Source organism: Urtica dioica, chromosome 1 (genome assembly GCF_054948205.1).
Source record: "Urtica dioica subsp. dioica isolate 48M chromosome 1, U.dioica_male_clone48M_v1_H2, whole genome shotgun sequence".
Lineage (NCBI taxonomy): Eukaryota > Viridiplantae > Streptophyta > Magnoliopsida > Rosales > Urticaceae > Urtica > Urtica dioica.
The window spans coordinates 16,864,192-16,883,740 of record NC_142756.1 but is presented as its reverse complement, the minus strand read 5'-3'; the positions used below and the strand labels follow the sequence as shown (position 1 = coordinate 16,883,740).

General features: G+C 34.9%; 3 protein-coding genes across 4 annotated transcripts; all 3 read right to left on the bottom strand.

Annotated features, from left to right (window-relative positions):
* Positions 1-703: 703 nt before the first annotated feature.
* On the bottom strand, positions 704-5,546 carry EMB2795 (condensin complex subunit). Its single transcript, XM_089614439.1, has 13 exons — positions 5,231-5,546; positions 5,038-5,139; positions 4,440-4,557; positions 4,159-4,226; positions 4,019-4,079; positions 3,712-3,912; positions 3,347-3,624; positions 3,091-3,235; positions 2,752-3,008; positions 2,641-2,671; positions 2,362-2,498; positions 1,656-1,766; positions 704-1,277 (listed from the first exon to the last, which is right to left on the bottom strand). Exons 1-13 carry the CDS (start codon positions 5,486-5,488, stop codon positions 1,077-1,079), a joined length of 1,968 nt encoding a protein of 655 aa, XP_089470565.1. The 5' UTR covers positions 5,489-5,546; the 3' UTR covers positions 704-1,076.
* Positions 5,547-8,605: 3,059 nt separating this feature from the next.
* LOC149407568 (uncharacterized) lies at positions 8,606-11,198 on the bottom strand. The gene is made up of 5 exons (XM_089614433.1): positions 11,003-11,198; positions 10,770-10,926; positions 10,304-10,354; positions 9,317-9,409; positions 8,606-8,972 (listed from the first exon to the last, which is right to left on the bottom strand). The coding sequence occupies exons 1-5, from the start codon at positions 11,143-11,145 to the stop codon at positions 8,913-8,915; spliced, it is 504 nt and encodes a 167-aa protein (XP_089470559.1). The 5' UTR covers positions 11,146-11,198; the 3' UTR covers positions 8,606-8,912.
* Positions 11,199-13,035: 1,837 nt separating this feature from the next.
* On the bottom strand, positions 13,036-19,433 carry LOC149407567 (ERD (early-responsive to dehydration stress) family protein). Of its 2 annotated transcripts, none has more exons than XM_089614427.1 (11): positions 18,952-19,433; positions 18,080-18,226; positions 16,463-16,598; positions 16,109-16,210; positions 15,877-15,996; positions 15,712-15,792; positions 15,296-15,636; positions 14,599-14,844; positions 14,162-14,486; positions 13,657-13,890; positions 13,036-13,541 (listed from the first exon to the last, which is right to left on the bottom strand). In XM_089614427.1, exons 1-11 carry the CDS (start codon positions 19,266-19,268, stop codon positions 13,293-13,295), a joined length of 2,298 nt encoding a protein of 765 aa, XP_089470553.1. In that variant the 5' UTR covers positions 19,269-19,433; the 3' UTR covers positions 13,036-13,292. The 2 variants fall into 2 exon arrangements, with proteins under 2 accessions (XP_089470553.1, XP_089470556.1); XM_089614430.1 differs by having other exon boundaries at positions 13,038-13,541; positions 18,080-18,185; positions 18,952-19,179.
* Positions 19,434-19,549: the final 116 nt, after the last annotated feature.

Sequence of the window (19,549 nt, the reverse complement as noted above, 5' to 3'; positions counted from 1 at the left end):
AATATCTTGGCTGCTAAGATATCGGAATAATAGGCTATTATTATGGTATTTAAGTTTTATTATTCGTTTTTTCAGTGTATAAAAAGACTCATTCGAGTATCTGAAATAATATCGAGAATTCTCTCAATCATTTCCCAGAATTCTACAATATGTGTGTGAGTAAATATTATATATATATATATATATATATATATATATATATATATATATATATATATATATATATATATATATATATATATATATATATATAGACACACACACATAATATTAAAATAATGTGATATGTACACATGGGGGGCGAGGAGTGACATGTACTCCCTGGTTCAATGTAAAATGTTTTTCACGCCAAATGTTGAGACGTTCTCATCTGAAACTTTGGCATTCTTTGTTTCACGTATTTCACGTTTATGCTCAAGTTCAAAACTTTATATCCTCCAACATCTTAATAATCCCCGACTTATAGTTAAAAAAAAAAAAAAAAAAAAAAAAAAAAAAACAGGAACGATCACATTAAATTCCATGGTGAAAGCAATCTTTCAATGCCACAAATGTAGTAAGTGGAAGCAAACAGAATATAAGAATCGTTGAAGAACTTTGTCAAAGAATATTTTATTTAAAATGCTTATTGCTTTTTTTAGTATAAATATATATATATATATATATATATATATATATATATATATATTTTTGCAAAAAACGCTAGAATAAAAATAATTAATTCTCGCATAGCGAAGTGTGAAGAATCTGCCTAGGTGTCGTCACAAGCTTTTACGTCTGAATATATCTCACTGAATGCAAGTTCTTGTTAAAAAATAAATAAATAAAAACAAAAAAAAAGAACAGCGTAACATTAGTTATGTACTAATTGTAAAATAATATGCTATTGATTAGCAGATAAACTAAGATTTGAAAAAACAGATCATCATACTACTCACCCAACAACTACCATTACCTGAATCGGAATATTGAAAATTAGAAGATTTTGCACATGTCATTAGCTTTCACAGTTTCAGCAAAATGGGAATTAACACAAGATTTTACAAAAAGAAGATACCAACGTGATACAGAAGATTCTAGGCCGACACACGCGGAAGATGTATTTTAAGATCGTCCATGTCGGGGTTGTCCTGAATTCGCAAGCCGTGCTCGTTGGCAAGATGTAAAAGGCATATGAAACACAAGTGAGGAGACACTTCATCGATTGTTGCCGCAGCGTTGCAGTCCCTTGGAAAGCTGGCCAGCATTTCCTTGAACGATACCGCCTCTTCTTCATCCTTTTCACCAACATGGAGGAACTTCAGATATAGAATATGATGTTGTGTAATTCTCAAGCAAGCTATGGTTAATGAAGTAAAGTTTTCTTCTTTTTTTCTACCATCCTTGTCCATCTCTAAAGAAACCTTGAATTTATATGGAAATCCTAAGCAACACATGACCTGAACTCGCTAATATACGTAATAAACCAGATGAATACATTGATATGCCATCAGTGAATCACAAAAAAAGTTAACATTAACAATGCTTAAATCACTTTGGAATTACAATCCAAAGCCATCTCTTGTTTAATGTGAGGGATGTGGTCAAGCATTTCAAATTTCAGACGTGTGTCTTGGCAAACTAAAGGGAATATGTCAAGTCAAGTCTAAGCGTACCTGTATAGGTACTTGATGAGATTCTTGTAATTGATCCCACAGAGTTTCTTTGAGAATCTGAACGTCTACTTGTTTTGAAGTTTTGTCGTACTGGACTTCAATTTTGTTAACCTGCATTGGTTAAAACAAGGAAACAAACAATAAGCTGAAACTGCTTCAGTTTGACTTATAGACTGGCACGATGTCATGACCCACGAGCCGCGACCATCTTAAGTCTCTCTTTACAAAACATTCTTAATAAAACATAAATTAGATTAGTAAAGAAGACAATAAAGTCATTCAAGTAAAGTAGCTACAAGATACATAAAAAAAAATATATCCTTAAAATTTGGCACATTTTCGACACATAGCTATCTGTTCTTTAAAAATGTCCGAGCTTCTGTAATATTATGTACGTTATAATTTACAAACATATTGAACTAAAAAACTTAAGTTAATAAATAAACATTAATTAAATATATCAAAACATATTATTCCCCATTCTGAAAAGAAAAAAAAAAAAAAAAAACCCCCTTAATTACTACATTAAAACCGGGCTCACACTTTACTTGAAGCTATGTATGTACAAAAATGTAATATTTGGTATAGTTTCAAACTAGAAAGAACTCGGAATTCCTAGTACACTCGAACAATAAACTTGCCATTCACAACAAGTATAAACATCCAGAATCAGAGACGCCGAGGCTGAAAAAACAAGGGTACCAACCTGACGGGGCTGAGAAACAAGAGTGTTCGAGTCCTCATCACTTTCAACATTTCCATCATCAAAATGAGCACTGTGTACACTTCCATTATCCCAAGACGGAAACTGTTCAAAATCATTGTTTTGTTGCCTTGACTCATCTGACAAGTAGAAAACAGCAGTTAGTGATATGTACACTAAGCTTAGAAAGAAAAAGAAAAAGTTAAAAAAGAAAAACTTCGCGACAATGATATATACATACATAAATAGATGATTTAAGTATTTCAGTAAACTAAAAACTACCTGAGAACTTTCTACTTCTTCTCCCAATGCACTGCAACAAGAAAAAACATTCCATATAACATATATTGGCCAGCAGGCAAATAGAAATAAACAGCATAGTAACATATATACCTTCACACTGGGTAGCAAAAACAACTTCACGAGATCCTCTGGTTGATAATGACAATCCTCGGGGAGTTTTGTCTTGCATGGTTCCTTATTTGCAGGTAGCAGTAATGACTTGGGATTTTTAGGTGGAGCAAAGATATCTGAAAACTCTTTGTCCATGGAGTTCATGAAATCAAGCTCAACTACTACTTTCTTTTGGTTCTTCTTTCTCTTACTTGTTGCTTCTGAACCATTCTCTTTTGGAGAATCAACCTCTTTAGCTACAATAACGCATATCGTGTTTAAGTAATCAATTTAGAAATCTCAAGAAAGTGAACCTGTCACTTGGTTACTGATACTAACCTTTAACTTTTTGATACTTCCAATGTTCGGGACCAGCCCAAGAGTTTTGCTTTGAAGATATCCCCAGACTTGAGAACAAATACTCATCAACTTTATCAAATCTGTCATCAGTATCATGGTCATAGCAAGTATTTGCTTCGTTTTCCTACAAAATTAACAATATGTCAGTGATCCTGTTCATTTACAACTGCTCATAAAGAGACAGAGATTCAGCAAGTCGGGTTTTATTATTATGGTAATTGTCAGTAAAATAAACCTCTTGATAATCAGGAAAACTAGAATCTGCAAAAACAGGACCCTCGTCTTCCATAGCTGTCTCGTCATCTTGGTCGCAACTCCAGGTCACACAGTCCTCATTCCGGCCATTTTCAAATTCAGCCTCATTGGGTATACCATCTTCTGCAGGCTTCTCAGCAGGAGAATAACAATCTGATGGCCTTCTGTTATCTTCATTGAATCGATTGACTATATGCCTAAGACTTGGTGAGATCTCTTCTCCGTTTCGCATGTTCAGGACCATCTGTTCAACACAATCTGGACGGAGAGTAGGAAGATAATTATGTTTTTACTCGGTTTTTTTTTTTAATCTGAATTAGGAACACATAAGAAAAGTGAACAAACCTATAGCGAAAGAAAGATCAATTGTATTTGATTTTTCTTGTTGCTCGTCACATGATATGCATTTCCCAGGTACTTCCAGGGAATCGAATAGGACCCGGCATTCACCGTATACGCCAAGGTTATTCATTAAAAGACCCTTGGCTCCACCTTCATCAAATTGTGCTGATGTCTGATGATAGAGTGGATCCACCGCAAATGCCACTGCAAAATAAAACAGTTGTTTTATTTACTTTTTTTTATCTCAGGTTTGATGGGAAATTAGGATCATCAAACTGGTGATTGACATCAGAAGAGAGTCTGTAGTCACCATCAAACTTTTTCACATTAAGTGCTTCGAATGATGATTCAAGCGTTGACAAAGGTGAGATCTGCACATATGAATATCTGTTAGCACGTAATAAATCAGAAAATTCATTTACTAAATGAAAAAAATGCAACAGTATCAACCTTTCTCTCCGTATCTTTCTTCGACGTGGCTTCTTTTCCACTATCAGCATTGGCAGACTCAGGCGTATCTAATTAAAAAAAAAATGCATGAAAGTGAGCAATCACAAGTGGAAGCACTTTTGAAACATAGACCATCAGAAACAGCAACATGAAGCAACAGTAACTCAGATTTTTTTATCTAACCTGAATAAAGAAAACAACAAGTCAACTAATATATTTGGAAATATATTCTTTCTCCAGATGATTAATTACTCTAAAACAAAGATACTTGTGAGCTTAACCTGCTTCATTTTCTTGCCCTGCTCTGTTCATCCCACCAAGGACCTTGTATGCCTCGGAGTGCACAGAGTCTACCCGTAATGAATAAATCTTAACCCCAGCTTCAAGAGTACAGCTTGCCTGTAAACTCCAAAACAATATGTTTACACGCCCATCACAAGTTACAAATTTCAATATTGCTTAAGAATCCCATCTTTGCATAATTTCTAGTTGAGCATAGTTCCTCTACACACCTAACTCGAGAACGCAACCAGCAAGTTAACCATACTTATTTCATGGAATAGTATAGCAGAGAACCAAACACTTAATAAGTACACCTAAAGAATATAGGGACCTCATTACTTATTTCATTGAATAGTATACCAGAGAAACAAACACTTACTAATAAGTACACCTAAAGAATATATGGATATTCATTATTTTCAACTATACTTCCACTCTAAATCGTACAAAGATTCATACAACCACTTAAATTCTTAGAACTATTCAATCGAGCTGATCAAGTTGGTCAGATCATGGAAGTCAAGTAAAAACAAGGCCAGTCTAATCAAACTGGTTACTCTACAATAAACTGAGACCAGAAAGAAAATAAGGGATCACCTTTTGGAAATTAGTCTCGGTGTCATTCTCCTCTTCGACTTTGATTATCTCCGTCAAATGATCGATCAAATTCAGTTCCCAAGTGTTCTTCTGGTTAATTTTCTGCAATAGTAATACACTAATAAATAAATCGACAAAGAAACCCTAGGGAAACGCAAACACAGAAACCGTTAACAAGAACGGAAGAGCTTACATTTTCGCTGGCGAGCTTGATGCAATTCTGGAACAACTCGAGAATCTGATGCTTGTCGAGACAGGGATCGGGTTCGGTAGGGCGAAACGCGCCGGGAATGATGGACTTTCGGCGGATCGCGGCGGCGCGTGCAGCGCGTGCCTGGGCGCGCTCGAGTTTGTCGTCGTTGGAGCCGAGGAAGAAGGGACTGGTCGGAGACTGTAGTCGAGACGCCATCGGAATTTTCTGTCTAGGGTTAGGGCTCAAAATTTCAGCCATCGGAGGGAATGGCGTCAGTCGGGGAATCGATAGATTTGAATTTGGGGAAGAGCGGTTTTGGGGAAACAAAAGCTATTTCCCTCCACTTTAAAATGTCTTCAAATATCTTCGTTATACGACGTCGTTTAACTGACATACAAATAACGTATAGCTTGCGCTTTTTGCTCTATTGTCCTTCAACATTTTGGGTAATTGCAATTTTGGTTCTTAATTTTTATTTTTGCATTTTAATTCATCATTCCTCATCCATCCGCATGATATGGCATTGCACAAGGTTTTAAAAGCCGGAGAAATTCTCCGATATTCGCCGGAAAATCCGTTTTCGATGGTCCAACGGCCAGAGAAAGCATGGATGTCATTTTCCCTCTTTTTGTCGTCCGAAAGTCGCCGGAAACGACTTGTCGTTTCGATACCAAATAATCTTATATATTTTAAATCTAAGGGTACTTATGTTAGGTTTAATTGTGTATGATTATTCAGAGTCCAATCAGTATAATATTTTAATTTGTGACATCTAATGTTGTATGATTATTCAAGCTACGCTTTGACAAATATGCCCATATTCCACAAGTTTCTCTCACCTAATCCTAGGATTTCACGTAGAAGTTGAAACTAAAACTATGAATTTGGCCGGAATTTCTATCAACTAAAACTAATACTATATATATTACGTATATTATTCCAACAACCTTTTAAAGGATAGTTATTGTATTTTTTAAAAAACATTTCTCTTAAATACATGTATACACATGTAGAGTAAAAGAATATATACATTGTGTTAAAACATAAATATATTAGACATACGTATAATTAAACTTTTAAAGATGTAATATATACATTCAAATAAACTTTTTAAATAAATATCATACATATATTAAGTACAATATATTTTACAAATTTAAAATTGAAGATATATATATACAGGGCCAGCCCAAACTCACCGGAGGCTCTAGGCGATTCAATATTCTGGGGCCCTATAATACTAATAAAAATTTAAATTTTCAGGGTAAAAAATGTAAATTTTTTTGAAAAATGGGCCAAAAGTGTAAATTTTTAGGGTAAAAAATGTAAATTTTCTTAAAAATAGGCAAAAAGTGTAAATTTTTTGGGGCCCATCCACATATGGGGCCCTAGGCCTGGGCCTAACCCGCCTTAGCCCAAGGCCGGCAGTGTATATATATATATATGTATATTTTTAATATATTATGTCACATTTTTTTCGTTCGATTTTCTGTCGGTTCGTCTGTTTTCCATCGAAAACGGCATATTAGTTGTCTTTTTCCACATTTTTTTCGTTCGATTTTCCGTTAGCGTGTCGAATTTCCGTAAATCAAAAGCCTCAAAACGGCAACGAAAACGGCATTTGAAACCTTGGCATTGCATGATAAATATGCATTTTAAAATATCTCGAGTTTGAGTAACAGTTGATAAATATTAGTATTTAAAGATACTGATACGCAACTATACATGATAACAATGTCCATTACTCTATAGACCATAAAGTACATTTTCTAGTGTAAATCCTGCTATTTTAAAAGATCCATATATTTACGAAATTCAAATGTATGGTAATCACTGATCAAAGTTGTATTCAATGATATTTAATAGTACTTTCTTAGTATATAATACCACTAGTATATAAACCAAGGAAAAAAATGTCGTCGGAAATTGGAGAAATTCGCCTGGAAATTCCTTGCCGGTGACTGAACGGCGAGCGACAGCAATGTATGTCCTTTCCTCGTTTGTTGTCGTTCGAAAATCGAGGAAACGACATGTCGTTTCGGTCATCAAAAGCCGACTGTTGTCGTTTGAACGTGTATACAAAAGCTGATGATTTTCCTGGACATTCGGCGAAAGTCGAAGGAAACGAAAAAAAGGACTTTCGGCTGAGTGAAGAGGAGAAGAAGACGACTCATTCGCCGAGGAATTTCCAGGTGAGTCGGCGAATTTCGTTCGTTTCGTCACAGCGAAGGTAAAAATCATCATTTGGCCGGCGAAATTCCTTGGGTTTGAAGGGAAATTCGTTTTTTTTTTAAACCTAGATTCTGAAATGTTTGTTGTGGTTTTTGACATTTTCTTACGCTGGTTCTTTCTTTCTATCCGGTTATTAGAGCATCTTTAATGGTAAGCTAAATGTCATATTAGCCTATCATGATACGTTCTCATTGGTTGAAAAAAAATGGGGCCCATTTTTTGCTAAACTAATGGTTAAGCAATTTGCTCTATAGAGCTAGATTGCTAAGCTAAATCAATAGCTAATATGCAAAACAATGGTAAGCAAGTAACTTAAAACTTTTGCTATTTACTAGCAAATCACTCAAATTGCTAAGCAAATGACATTTAATGCTTTTACTTGATTGGAGAAGGAGATTATTTAAAACCCTAGTGGGCCAACAAATGCCCAAGTGGGCTTAAAGAAACCAAATTGGGGTATAAGCCCATATATCTATAACGTTTAAAAAAAAAAAAAACAAACAATAGTTTTTTCTTTTAAAAAAACAATATAAACGTTTGTAGATATTTTGGTTAAATATCTATGAGTATTAAACAATTCATTAAAACTTTAACAACATAGATATTAACTTTTAACCAATATAGATATTTAACCAAGACAATATAGAACTATAAATTAAATATATATATATATATATATATATATACATATTTATATAATATGTGTATATTTATATAATATGTGTATTGAGTAGACATATTATTTTGAGATATATATCTAAGTTTACAAATTTTAAAATATATGTATGTATATATTTTTAATATAAGTATATATTTATATTATATGTATATATTTTAAATATAATTTGCAACATTATTTTCGTTTGATTTTCCATCGTCACATCGGTTTTCCATTGAAAACGGCATTTGAAAACGGCATTTCATTTGCCTTTTTCCACATTTTTTTCCGTTCGGTTTTCCGTCGGCGTGTCGATTTTCCGTAAATCAGGAGGTTCGAAACGGCATCGAAAACGACATTTAAATCCTTGATCTAAACTAGAATGGAACGTCCAGAAAAAAAAAAAACAAAAAAAAAAAAACTAGAATTCCTTTCCTTTATTACGTTCTTAATAATAATAATAATAATAATAATAATAATAATAATAATAATAATAAAGGATTCTTAGCCATATTCAGGATTTAATTTTTTTCGCAGTATGGAAGCACCGGAAATCCGACCAAACGGAACAGAATTTCCATTCCGTCCAACTGCCCAGCATTAGTAGAGACTACTGTACTGAATATGCTTACAAGTTTAACATATAAATTAGCAACTACACATTCACAAGGGCGTGTATAATTATAGAATGAACGTACTATCTAACTATGCTTTGACATAGCAAGGCAATAGACATTTATTCAAAATACAAAGCTCGAAAGCTCAAAGAATCTGTAACGTCACCTCGTAAATCTACTTCGAATCTTGCGTCAAATATGCTACGAGGCACCCTAATACCGCACCAGCAACAACCTTAACCGACAACATCAAAAATATGGTAAAATAATTGCGTTGGACAAACTTTTTAGGTAAATAGTCAAGATTTCACAGTTTATATCCTTGAGAGTGATTGTATATTCAAGACTGAATGCATTAATTTTTTTTTTTTTTTAAAGAAACATCGGGACTTTATTCATTCACCACGGCAGAGCCGAAATACAAAAAAGGGATCGAGTAAAACCTGAGTAGAGGGTTAAGCTTTTCTCCGAGGAAAAAAAAAAATGGTTTTACAGGACAATAATGTGGTCCGTTGAGATATTTTAAAATTGTAAATTTAAGAACCGATAGATAGAAAGTAGGGGAAGAGGGAAAAAGACCTGAGTCGGAGTATGGCCGAGAGAATCGCGGAGAGGTCTAGAATTTGATAATGGGTGCTCTTGTGGAAGCTCGCACACTATTTGGTTCAGCAACTGCAAAATTATATACAAGTTCCATTAAAAAAAAAAAAAGTTAAATACAATAATAATACAACATACCCAAACCAAATGCCCAAATTTCTCTTGCACAAATAACTTTTCAAAGACAACTAATCAATAGAAAATCTAAACTAAGAGGTAAGATTGATTGATCTCGAAAAAAGCCTTCTTTACTATTCCTTCCATTGATTCTTTTTTATGCTCAACTCTCGACGAAATGAAATGAAAACTGGAATTAACAGGTTTCATCATTCCGTCTGATTCTCTTTTACAAATCACTTTTCAAAGACCAGCCAATCAAAAGCAAATTCAAATCTAAGATTAATTTATCTCGACAAAACCTTATTTGCCATTCACGGCCCTTCTTTTCGACCCTCAACTCTCGACAAAATTAAATAGTGGAATTAACCTGTTTAACCATTCTAACCTATTCTCTTATATGAATCACGTTCCAAAGACCAGCCAACCAATAACAAATCTAAACCAAGATGAATTGATCGTGAAAATCCTTCTTTGCCATTCACTGCCATTCTTCGATCCTCCACTCTGGGCGAAATGAAAAATGAAATTAAGCCATTTATTCATTCGGTCTGACTCTCATATGCTTGTCACTTTTCAAAGACCCAATGAATCAATAGCAAATCCTCGGCGCCAAGATTAATCGATCCCACTCTCGAAAAGACTTTTCCATTCACTGCAATTCGTATCGATCCTCAACTCTCTCAACGAAGTGTAAAAGTGGAACTAACCAGTTTGATCATTCAGCCTGGTTTGTATGAAATTGAGTCACTCAAAAGACAGAAGCTTTCGTAGCTATAAATTCTAACAGTAACAAGTAGCTTTTCTTAAAAAACACATATTCAAATTCACAGAATAAAAAAAATATACCTCGGCTTGGCGACCGGCATGATGTCTTACCCCCGTGGCATCATACATTACCTGCAAAAGCCAGAAAAAACAATATCATCTTTGTATCCTATCAAAATTTAGTTCGAAGAACCAAACAATTTCAACAAAATACTAACAAATGCGCGGTAAAGATTAACCGGAACCAAATGATTCCAACACTATGCTAATAATACACAAATCAGAGAACACGTTCACGGGGAATCACACAATTCCAAAACAGAAACAGATCGAGATCATTCGAATCGACCATGGAATGGCAATTCCTTCAAGAAATTATCAGCAAATGCATGCTAATGATTATCTTTCTGTCTTAACTTAAACAAAATTATGATAATCAAAGATCCGATTCACGAGAACCGGAATCGCGCAATTCCAACCCGAATTCTAACAAACGCAAATCGAAATCATGCTAATGAATAACAGACAGTGGACATGGTAGGCTTACGACGCAAGCGAGGACGGCTGCAAGAGCAAATTCCGGCGCGGCGAAGCCACGGCGGAGGGCGATGGCGACAGCGAGAGCTACGACGGTTGCGCAGTGAGACGAAGGCATTCCGCCGGAATCAAACATTCGGTTGGAGTCCCATCGCTTTTCCTTGTACCTGGAATTACTCGATCCACAGATCAATACCTGAAACGATGGTGCGAAAGAGAGAGAAAGAAGTAAAGAGAACGAACCAGGCGGTGAAGAGCTTAAGGAACTGCGCAGCGGCGCCGGCAAGGAAGGCGGCGATGAGAGGGTGGTTCGGAGTTATGAGAGACGACGACGACGACCACGACGTGGTTGTTCTAGCGTCGGCGATTGTAACTACCTCGTCCATTGGGTCCCACTGGAATGCCCGCTTGGACTATTCTCTCTAATTTGGGCCTTTAATTGGGGGGCTCTTTGTTAAGAAATAAAATAGAGGGAAATTTCACAAATATTTATAGTATTTAGAGATATCCTCATTAAAGAATGGCAAACTAGCAACGTGGTCATTTTGAAACGTGGTTTTTAAGATCTAGCTCATATTTGGTAAATTTTATAACCTAAGCATTTACTAAAATTTACGACTATGAAATATCGAATATACTCTTGTGTGGTTTAAATTAGCGAAAATAAAACAATAGCCAACGTTTTGAGTCGTACTAATAAGAAAGTCAAGAACGTCATTAGGTTTAGTACACGCTTGGATTCAAATTTGAATATTTAAAAGGAAAATCATTAATGAATATAATATAGGAAACAAATTAAATATTGATTAAAATAAGTAACTTTTGAATCGTCATTAAATTTTCGTTAATTTTTATTTATAAATTATGCATTTTTCAAATTTTAGGGATGTAACAATTACAATTTTTTATGCCTATTATGAACATTTTTCATACGTTCAAAATAAAAAATAAAAATATAAGTACAATCTAATTAAGGAGATATATTTGTGTGCATTGAAAGAGAAAGTCAATGAAAATTGTTGATGTCGATTTTTGGATCGATCAACAATCACTAATGAAGAATGAAATTATAAAATATTTTTATAGGGGTTTAGAAAGACGTCGTATAAGAAACGATTTAATAATAGAGCTATAATAATATACGAATATTAATTAATTTTATTGATATAGAGAAGGTTACAAACGGGCGAGGTGACGAACTCAACAAGCCGAGCTCAAGATCTTGGTTATAAGAATACGAAATAGAATATTAATTGGAAACTGAGACTGAGAGCTTGCATGTACGAAAATCGTCATCTCATATTCTATTTATAGGCGAGACGAAGCCTTCTGGCCGAAGACACGTGTTCCTCGATCTACACTCCTCGCCGAGGTCATTGTCGTCCGAAATCCGGTCTTCGCGGCCATTGATATTTATAGCTTATGTACTCTCTGAATTTACTCTACATTTCTTATGTTGGACTTTTTTTGTGTCAACATGAACTCAGAGATTGATGTGCTTTCTATTCTTTAATCAAATCAACATTGTTTAGTTAAAAGAATAAACATATTGTCCAATCATTGTCATTTTTGTTCTCAATTGTCCCATTCTTTATTCTTTAATCAATGTCGATTTTGTATCAGTTTTTAATCTTTTAATTAGTTTCATTCTAAAATCAATATAAACTTTATTTAAAGCATAAACAAACGTTTTTCAACATCAACATAAAAAATAAAAATAAAAAAAAAAAACTAATTTTTCTTCTCTTTATTTTTTTATATAAATATAAAGTGGTGCCACATATAAAGTATTTATTTTGCTTAGTATCAATATTCAACACGAACAAACTAATAATAAAACGTTTACTATACTATGATAGTGAATAAGGATTAAATTATTGTCAACTTTAAAATTTGTCATATGTTTAATAAACATTGTGATAGTTACTCATCAAAATAAAAGTCATATGATATGTGTGATCATTTGTTTTAGAATATGATAATCAACAATGATATTTGCGACAAAAACTTTCAATAAGTATATATCTCGACGTTTAATTCTTCTGTAGATTATTACACTACAATTACAAAAAAATTGAATAAAAAAACTAAAATACCTATCAAGCAGTTATTTGAAACAATTGTAAAAAATTATTAAACGGCAACTATAAAAAACTAAAAATATAAAACAAAAACAGTTAGGGGTGAACTGCCAAATAGACCCTTAGAAATTTACTTTATATTTATGTCTTGCTGGTCACGTGATTAAATTTAAAGCCCCTCATTACCCACGTCCTTGCCAAGCCAACCCAAGTCCAAGGCAAAGTTTTATAACAAAACAACACTTTATTTTATTCCTTTCAAAGATCTGCTACGTTCTCTACCGATGATCATCAGTCCTTGCCAATGACGAGAAATTAATTGTCTTGGTCAACATACGGATCAACCAAAAAAAAAAACTACCATGAAACAGTTGATCTCTTTTCAACCAAGAAAAAAAAAACTACATTTACTCTTCTATCTCTAAAGATTTACATTCATCAAAATTGGTCAACTAATCACAATCCTCATCATCATCTCCTCGGAGCAAGGAAGGACTTTTTTTGCTGGGCAGCGGCGTGTTCCTCCGAGAATGGCGCTTCGTCGACACGAGAACCGGCTCATCAACAACGACGTCATAGCCGGCGACGTCTTCTTCTTCTCCGGCCCTGAAAACCGGATGGACGTACGCGTTTTGGAGGAAGCATTTCAAGTTCAGATTCGGCTCTCTCGTCCGCTCCAGAGTGTCCTTCATCATTGCTTCCTGCGCAAGAAAAAAAAAACCAAACGGTCATCCCTTATCTTATCTTTCCTTGTCTTGGGGTGCAAGAAAACGCCAAAGAAGACCTGTCTGTAGATAGAAAAAGAAAAAAACAAACCTGCAATGGATAGGTGGTGAAAGCGGGCTCGTAACGGCCTTTGCAGAACAAGTGAAACCAAATGGTAAGGATCGGGAGTGTGATGAGCAACGGGGTCGATTGAGCCGCTTCTTTCGTGCTCATCAGTCCCATCAGCAAAAGCTGCGACACGACCAGTGCCGTTATTATCCGGCCGTGCACATCCGGCCAGAACGCCGCTGCGCTTTCGTACTCTTGGTTGTACACATTTATGATCTGCATTCATTTAAACAATCGTCCATTAGATATATAGCCTTATTTATACTTTCTCATATAGCCAACCTTTTGGTGAGTTTTTGTAAATAGCCATGACCAAATATATACACGCGTAAATTGACAGAAATGTCCTATCAAAATGTCGGCTATTTACCTACAACTTACTATTAGAAATTCCTCTCGTTTTAGTTGGCTAGTTTGCTAATTGCTATTTTAAAATAATACTTATATTAAATACCGTTTAAGGTTTTTTATTTTTATTTTTGTTTACCTGATGTCGATACACGACATAGGCGAGAGCGAAGAAGACGATGATGAAAGGGAGGAGGATAGGGGTGACGACGGAGTAGACGAGACCGAGGAGGAAGTAGAGCTGAATCTGAGGCTCTCCAGTGTTGAAACCGAGGCTCCCCGGATCCATCGCCTCTTCTCTGTCCTTTTCGGTTTTCACCAAAAAAAAGTTCTTGAGGTGATAGATGACCAGCGGTTTTAGCCTCAGTATCTCCGCCGCCACCCCGGCCCACCCGTCCACCATTATGTATGTTATGAAGAACGTAGCTTTCATCGGGATCGACGCTCCAATGGTTATCGGGATTCTACATCAAATTATATTATGTCAAATTAGCAAACAACTATAACACAGACCATGCATGCATTGAAAGTGAACCACTATTTTGCGTGTTGATTCATACTTGGATTTCTACTTACTGATTTGCGGACTGGTGAATGAAAGTGTCTAGTTGTTGAAACGCGGTTCCCGTGATTATGCTCCCGAGAAACACGTTGATGAACTGGAAAATGTAATATCTAGTGGCGGATCTTCTCTCCAGAGCCGAAATGCTGCCGAATCCTTCAAACTTCGACATGAACATGAGGATCGAAGGCAGAAAAATGAGAAAGATCTTCAAAGCGATCCCGGGAAGGAAGCCCTGTATAACCGATTTTATGAATTTCCTGCAGAAGAAAAAAATCATATTCATGCCATGTCTCAAATCAATTCGTGACCTTAATAATCTTGATCGGTGCTCGTTTAAGCATTGTGAGCTTTGATACCATGAGAGGATTGGCTCGTGACCTTGTTATGTCTTTTTATGCAAGATTCTTAACATAACAACATTGTAAAAAAGTAAAAAACATGATAATTATAAAAATGGGGCCAATTTGCAGATATCAAATAGTTTATACTTAAAATACTAAACATGCCGGTTTCATAGATTTAAATTTGTAAAAGGGAAAAAAAATGAAGCTGTAAATGGTATAAACAAATTTAAACATTAAAGAAAATAATTGTCACACAGTTTGAAAGATGGTATATTATGGGCTTAAATTTGATTTGATTGATACCAATAAACTTTGAAAATTCGGGTATGCGAGGTAATTATTCCTTCATAAAATGTGGACTTACAGTTCAATGACGGGCTTGAGGAACGGGACGGCTTTTTCAATGCCCTCGATATTTGCGAGAGACTGGACAAAGGCGATGGGGATCATGAAAAAGAAGGTGAGGAAGAAGAAAGCGACGCCGATGATGAGCCTCCGAACGGAGAGCGATACGTAAGGGATCGCCAAGTTGTCCCAATAGATGTCCCGCGGCTCCGGAGCCCATTCCGTCAGCCAAATCGTCGGATTCCTCGACTGTTGTGTCTGCGCACAAACCGCCGCCGCCCATCGGATCTTGAACGACACAAACGCCGCCGGCATTATGGATTTCGGGTTCTTCGATAGCCTCTCTCTTTCCAAACATATCTGTTTAAATCACCAAAATGTTGAATACAAAAGAAATTTTTTTTTGTTGAAATGGACCTAAAATAGAAAGCTTACTTCTTTCGAGAGTTTCTCGATCTCTGACGAGTAATGTTCTATTGCGTCCACGCGGTTTCCAATCAGACCGAGGAAGCCTGTCTGCTCATTTTATATAAATATATTAAGAATAATTAACAAGGTTTAAAAAAAAAAAAACAGGATGAAAAATTTGTGTAAAAATACCTTTACAATTGGCCTTTGAAATTCATTTCTAGAGTATTTAATTTGATAGAAATCGAGCCAGTTCTGCAAGTTCTTCTTCTCTTGTACTAACTCAGACAGTTTGTTTGCGTTGTACACAATCTAGCCGTATCACAAAAAAAAAAAAACACAAAATCTTTTTTTTCTTCCTTTCAAATGACATCATGAAATGAAATGAAAATATGTAGGGAAAAATGATCATTATATTCAAAACCTGATGAGTGAGATAGTGTTCAGGATGGTTGACCAGGAAAAAATGTTCAACGAGCTCGCTGACCGATTCATCCGGATCCGGTGGAACATTCCTTACAAGAACCTATGAACAAACCAAGAACAAAGTTATATTTCTCGTCAATTTCTTATGGTCTCGGAATTGGACAAGCCGGTAGAAAAAGTGCAGAAACAGGAAGAAAAAAAAAATCATTTTTCGACAGATATTCTATAGCAGATAAAAATTCCGACGAAAAAATGTTGCATAATATAATAACAATAATAAATATTTGTGCATATGTTCTAAACTTAAATTCAAACTAGAATGAATATTGTACGGAAGACAAAGAAAGCATACAGTGAATTGATCGGGTCTGCGATGCTCAGAAGCAAGAAAGTGAAGCCTCATAGACGCGACTCTCTCGTACTCTTTCTTCAGTATAAAGCAAGTCCAGAGCGTAAAAGCATAAGCCATGACCAAGTGTGTCCAGAATCTGAAACAATCAAACAAACGGTAGCATAATTAAGTTATTATTACAACTATTTAGCAAAATAGCCAACTCAAACCTTTAAAATTGCTAAATAGCCAAGGTTTTTTAAATACTAAGTAAATAGCCAGATATCATTTAATACACTCCTAAATTTACAAAAACGCCCAAATGATTCCCGCCCATAATCACAGCAGTTGACTTTAAAAAAAAAACGTGATTCCGAGATTTGAGGGGAGTAATAACTGCATATTTAAAACCGATCAACTCAAAACCTCTTATCACACGGCAATTAAGAAGAAAAAAAAAAGATTTCTCCCAAAAAAAAATTTCAGCTCGCGTCACTTTCTCCGGCGAACTGCATCCATCTTCTCCGACTACCGATTTCGGCGAGGGGATCTCAAACATGTATGCATGTGTAATTTATTCCAATTGTAACTCATTTTTACTAATGTTCAACATCGATTTACACATTAAAACATGGAAAAAGTGTTTTTTTAGGAATCGGTTATGAAATAAGATGGTATTGCTTATTCTTCTTCCTCTGTGTAATGAATCAATGGATTTTTGTTCATTTATCCGAAAAATTTCACAGGTTTGGGTATGATGTCTAAAACTTGATGTGTTATATCTAGATCTTGTTGAGTAGTGTATTGATTCTGTTTTAATGTGTGTTAATGTATGAGTAATACCATTGTAAATGTGTTTGAAGAATTCGTGTCTTTGGATATTAGAAGGAAATATGATTGACATATTTTGCAGTAAATATGTGTAAATGTCAGACAGGCCCAGATTATTTGTAAGTCATTATTTACACATAATACTATTGTAAATGAGTTTAAAATTGGTGTTTTTGGATTTACAAGGATGTCGGTCAAACAAACAATCATGCTCATAGCCGCCACAGGAACATCTTTTATGTGCGTTATAACAGCATGTAAATATACATAAATAACAGCATGTAAATATACTGCATTATAACAGTATGTAAATATACGTAAATACATTAATAAACTGGGATGAACCTGGCGTGAAAGAGAGATATAACAACGTTTGAAATATATGTGCGTTGTTAACAAGAAATTTAAATAATAAAACGAGACAAGATAAATCATGCAGTAAATATAAGAAAATAATATAATAGGAAACAAATAAATTGCCAAGGTTCAACGTCCAAATTAGTTCCTAAAATAAAGGGAATCATTAACTTGACTAAATCATGTTCACACTTATATGAGGAATTTAAATTCAAAAAAACCGGGATGTTATATAATCAGAAATTTCATAAACATTCGAAATTCAAACGCAACAGGGGTAAATTTGGAAATGAAAAAACATATTATTGGGCCACGTCATCCGAGTGGCTATTTACTTAGTATTTACAAAACCTTGGCTATATAGCAAATCATAAGGTTTGATTTGGCTATTTTGCTAATTTACCCTATTACAATTATTATTATTATTGCTTAATTAATTAACTAATTTACCTGGACGATCCGAGAGCGATGTTTGAGATGGAAAGCTTATCCACATCGCTGTAGGTTAGTTTTGAAACCTCCAAAGTCCGGTTGGTCCAATTCACCGGAACCATGACTGAAAAAGCCAGCAATGCAATAGGTGTAAATATTTTAAGCCTGCATTTTTTCGAGTAGAGCAAACATGTTCTTCAGCTAATATATATCATAAGTTAATAATAAAAAAGTAAAACATGAAACTCTTAGATAGTCATGCTAATTTTGTTCCTAAACGATTTTTTTAAGCAAAATAATCATCAAAGATATCAAACTATTCATTTTTTAGCATTTTTTTTAGTTTCCATAATAACAAACATATCTACGTATAACTACATTTTATTCTAGTCTTTAAAAGAATTATATCATTTATTTCTTTATCTTAGAATCAATTTTGTTTTAATTTATATATATTTTTGGGTATTGTAGCATTTTTTGAAAGTTAAAATTTTTTTTAGTCAAGTTTATAAAAAAAAAATTTTGAACCACTTTTATTATTAATCAAATTGCTAGTTTTTACTCGTATTAACCAAACATTGGCTAAAATGCAAGTGACAAGTTTTACGAGACTTAATTTGTTATAATTTTGTACATTTTTCGAGTTATTTAATATACGTTTCAATTTCATAAATATATAAATAAATAATGTTTTTCGCTTATTCATTTACTGAAAAATTCTTAAACGCTACAAAATAAATATCATGTGCATCATTGTGCTCAAAACAATAGTTTAAGAGCCAAGATACAATTTGCACAAATATATAGTTTAGTGACTATTCAGCTAAAAAGATATAAAAGATAGATATATATATATATATATAGAGAGAGAGAGAGAGAGAGAGAGATACCCGGTGACGTAAATTCTGAGGTAAACGGCGGAGTCAAGTCCGGCGTGGTCGATGAGCTCCGGCTCCGGCATTCTGAGGGCGGCGGGCATCCAAGCGAGAAACTTGGCGTAGGATCGGAAATCCAAATTGACGAACTTGTTGACAAAAGCCCCTCCTCCGACCACCGGAGCGCTTCTCAGGCCTTTCAGGTACCATTTCGGGAAATACACGCGATCGTTCACCGGCTGAATCCGCAGAACCGCGAACACCACGAAGAACGCCAACGCGCTCACAATGTTTATCGCCGCTCCCACCGCCATGTCGTTCAGCGTCGCCATTGATTTATCACCAGCTTTTTATCGGATCTATGATCAGAATCGATCGACTCTTCTACGTACATACAGACAGAGTGGTTCGAGTTTGTTCTCTGACGCACAGAAAAGCAAAATAGGGGAGAGTTCAAAAGTGCGTGACTGATAACAGTTTAATATATATACAGATAGAGAGAGAGAAAGAGAATAACGCTCGGAGTAATAATAAATAATTAATTCGGAAACGAAAGCAAGAAGCAGCATTATTTTTTTTTTGTTTGTCTATAGCCTATAGGTGTGTGTGTGTG

Coding starts and splice junctions, on each gene's coding strand:
- LOC149407568 (XM_089614433.1), bottom strand. CDS start 11,145: ATGGACGAGGTAGTTACAATCGCCGACGCTAGAACAACCACGTCGTGG. Junction 10,927..11,002: donor CTTAAGCTCTTCACCGCCTG/GTTCGTTCTCTT, acceptor GAGTAATTCCAG/GTACAAGGAAAAGCGATGGG. Junction 9,410..10,303: donor ATGCCGGTCGCCAAGCCGAG/GTATATTTTTTT, acceptor ATAATTTTGCAG/TTGCTGAACCAAATAGTGTG.
- LOC149407567 (XM_089614427.1), bottom strand. CDS start 19,268: ATGGCGACGCTGAACGACATGGCGGTGGGAGCGGCGATAAACATTGTG. Junction 15,997..16,108: donor AACACTATCTCACTCATCAG/GTTTTGAATATA, acceptor TGATACGGCTAG/ATTGTGTACAACGCAAACAA. Junction 13,891..14,161: donor ATGTCGTGTATCGACATCAG/GTAAACAAAAAT, acceptor AAATGAATGCAG/ATCATAAATGTGTACAACCA.
- EMB2795 (XM_089614439.1), bottom strand. CDS start 5,488: ATGGCTGAAATTTTGAGCCCTAACCCTAGACAGAAAATTCCGATGGCG. Junction 4,227..4,439: donor AGGGCAAGAAAATGAAGCAG/GTTAAGCTCACA, acceptor TTTTTTAATTAG/ATACGCCTGAGTCTGCCAAT. Junction 1,278..1,655: donor CTCATCAAGTACCTATACAG/GTACGCTTAGAC, acceptor GTTGGTGAAAAG/GATGAAGAAGAGGCGGTATC.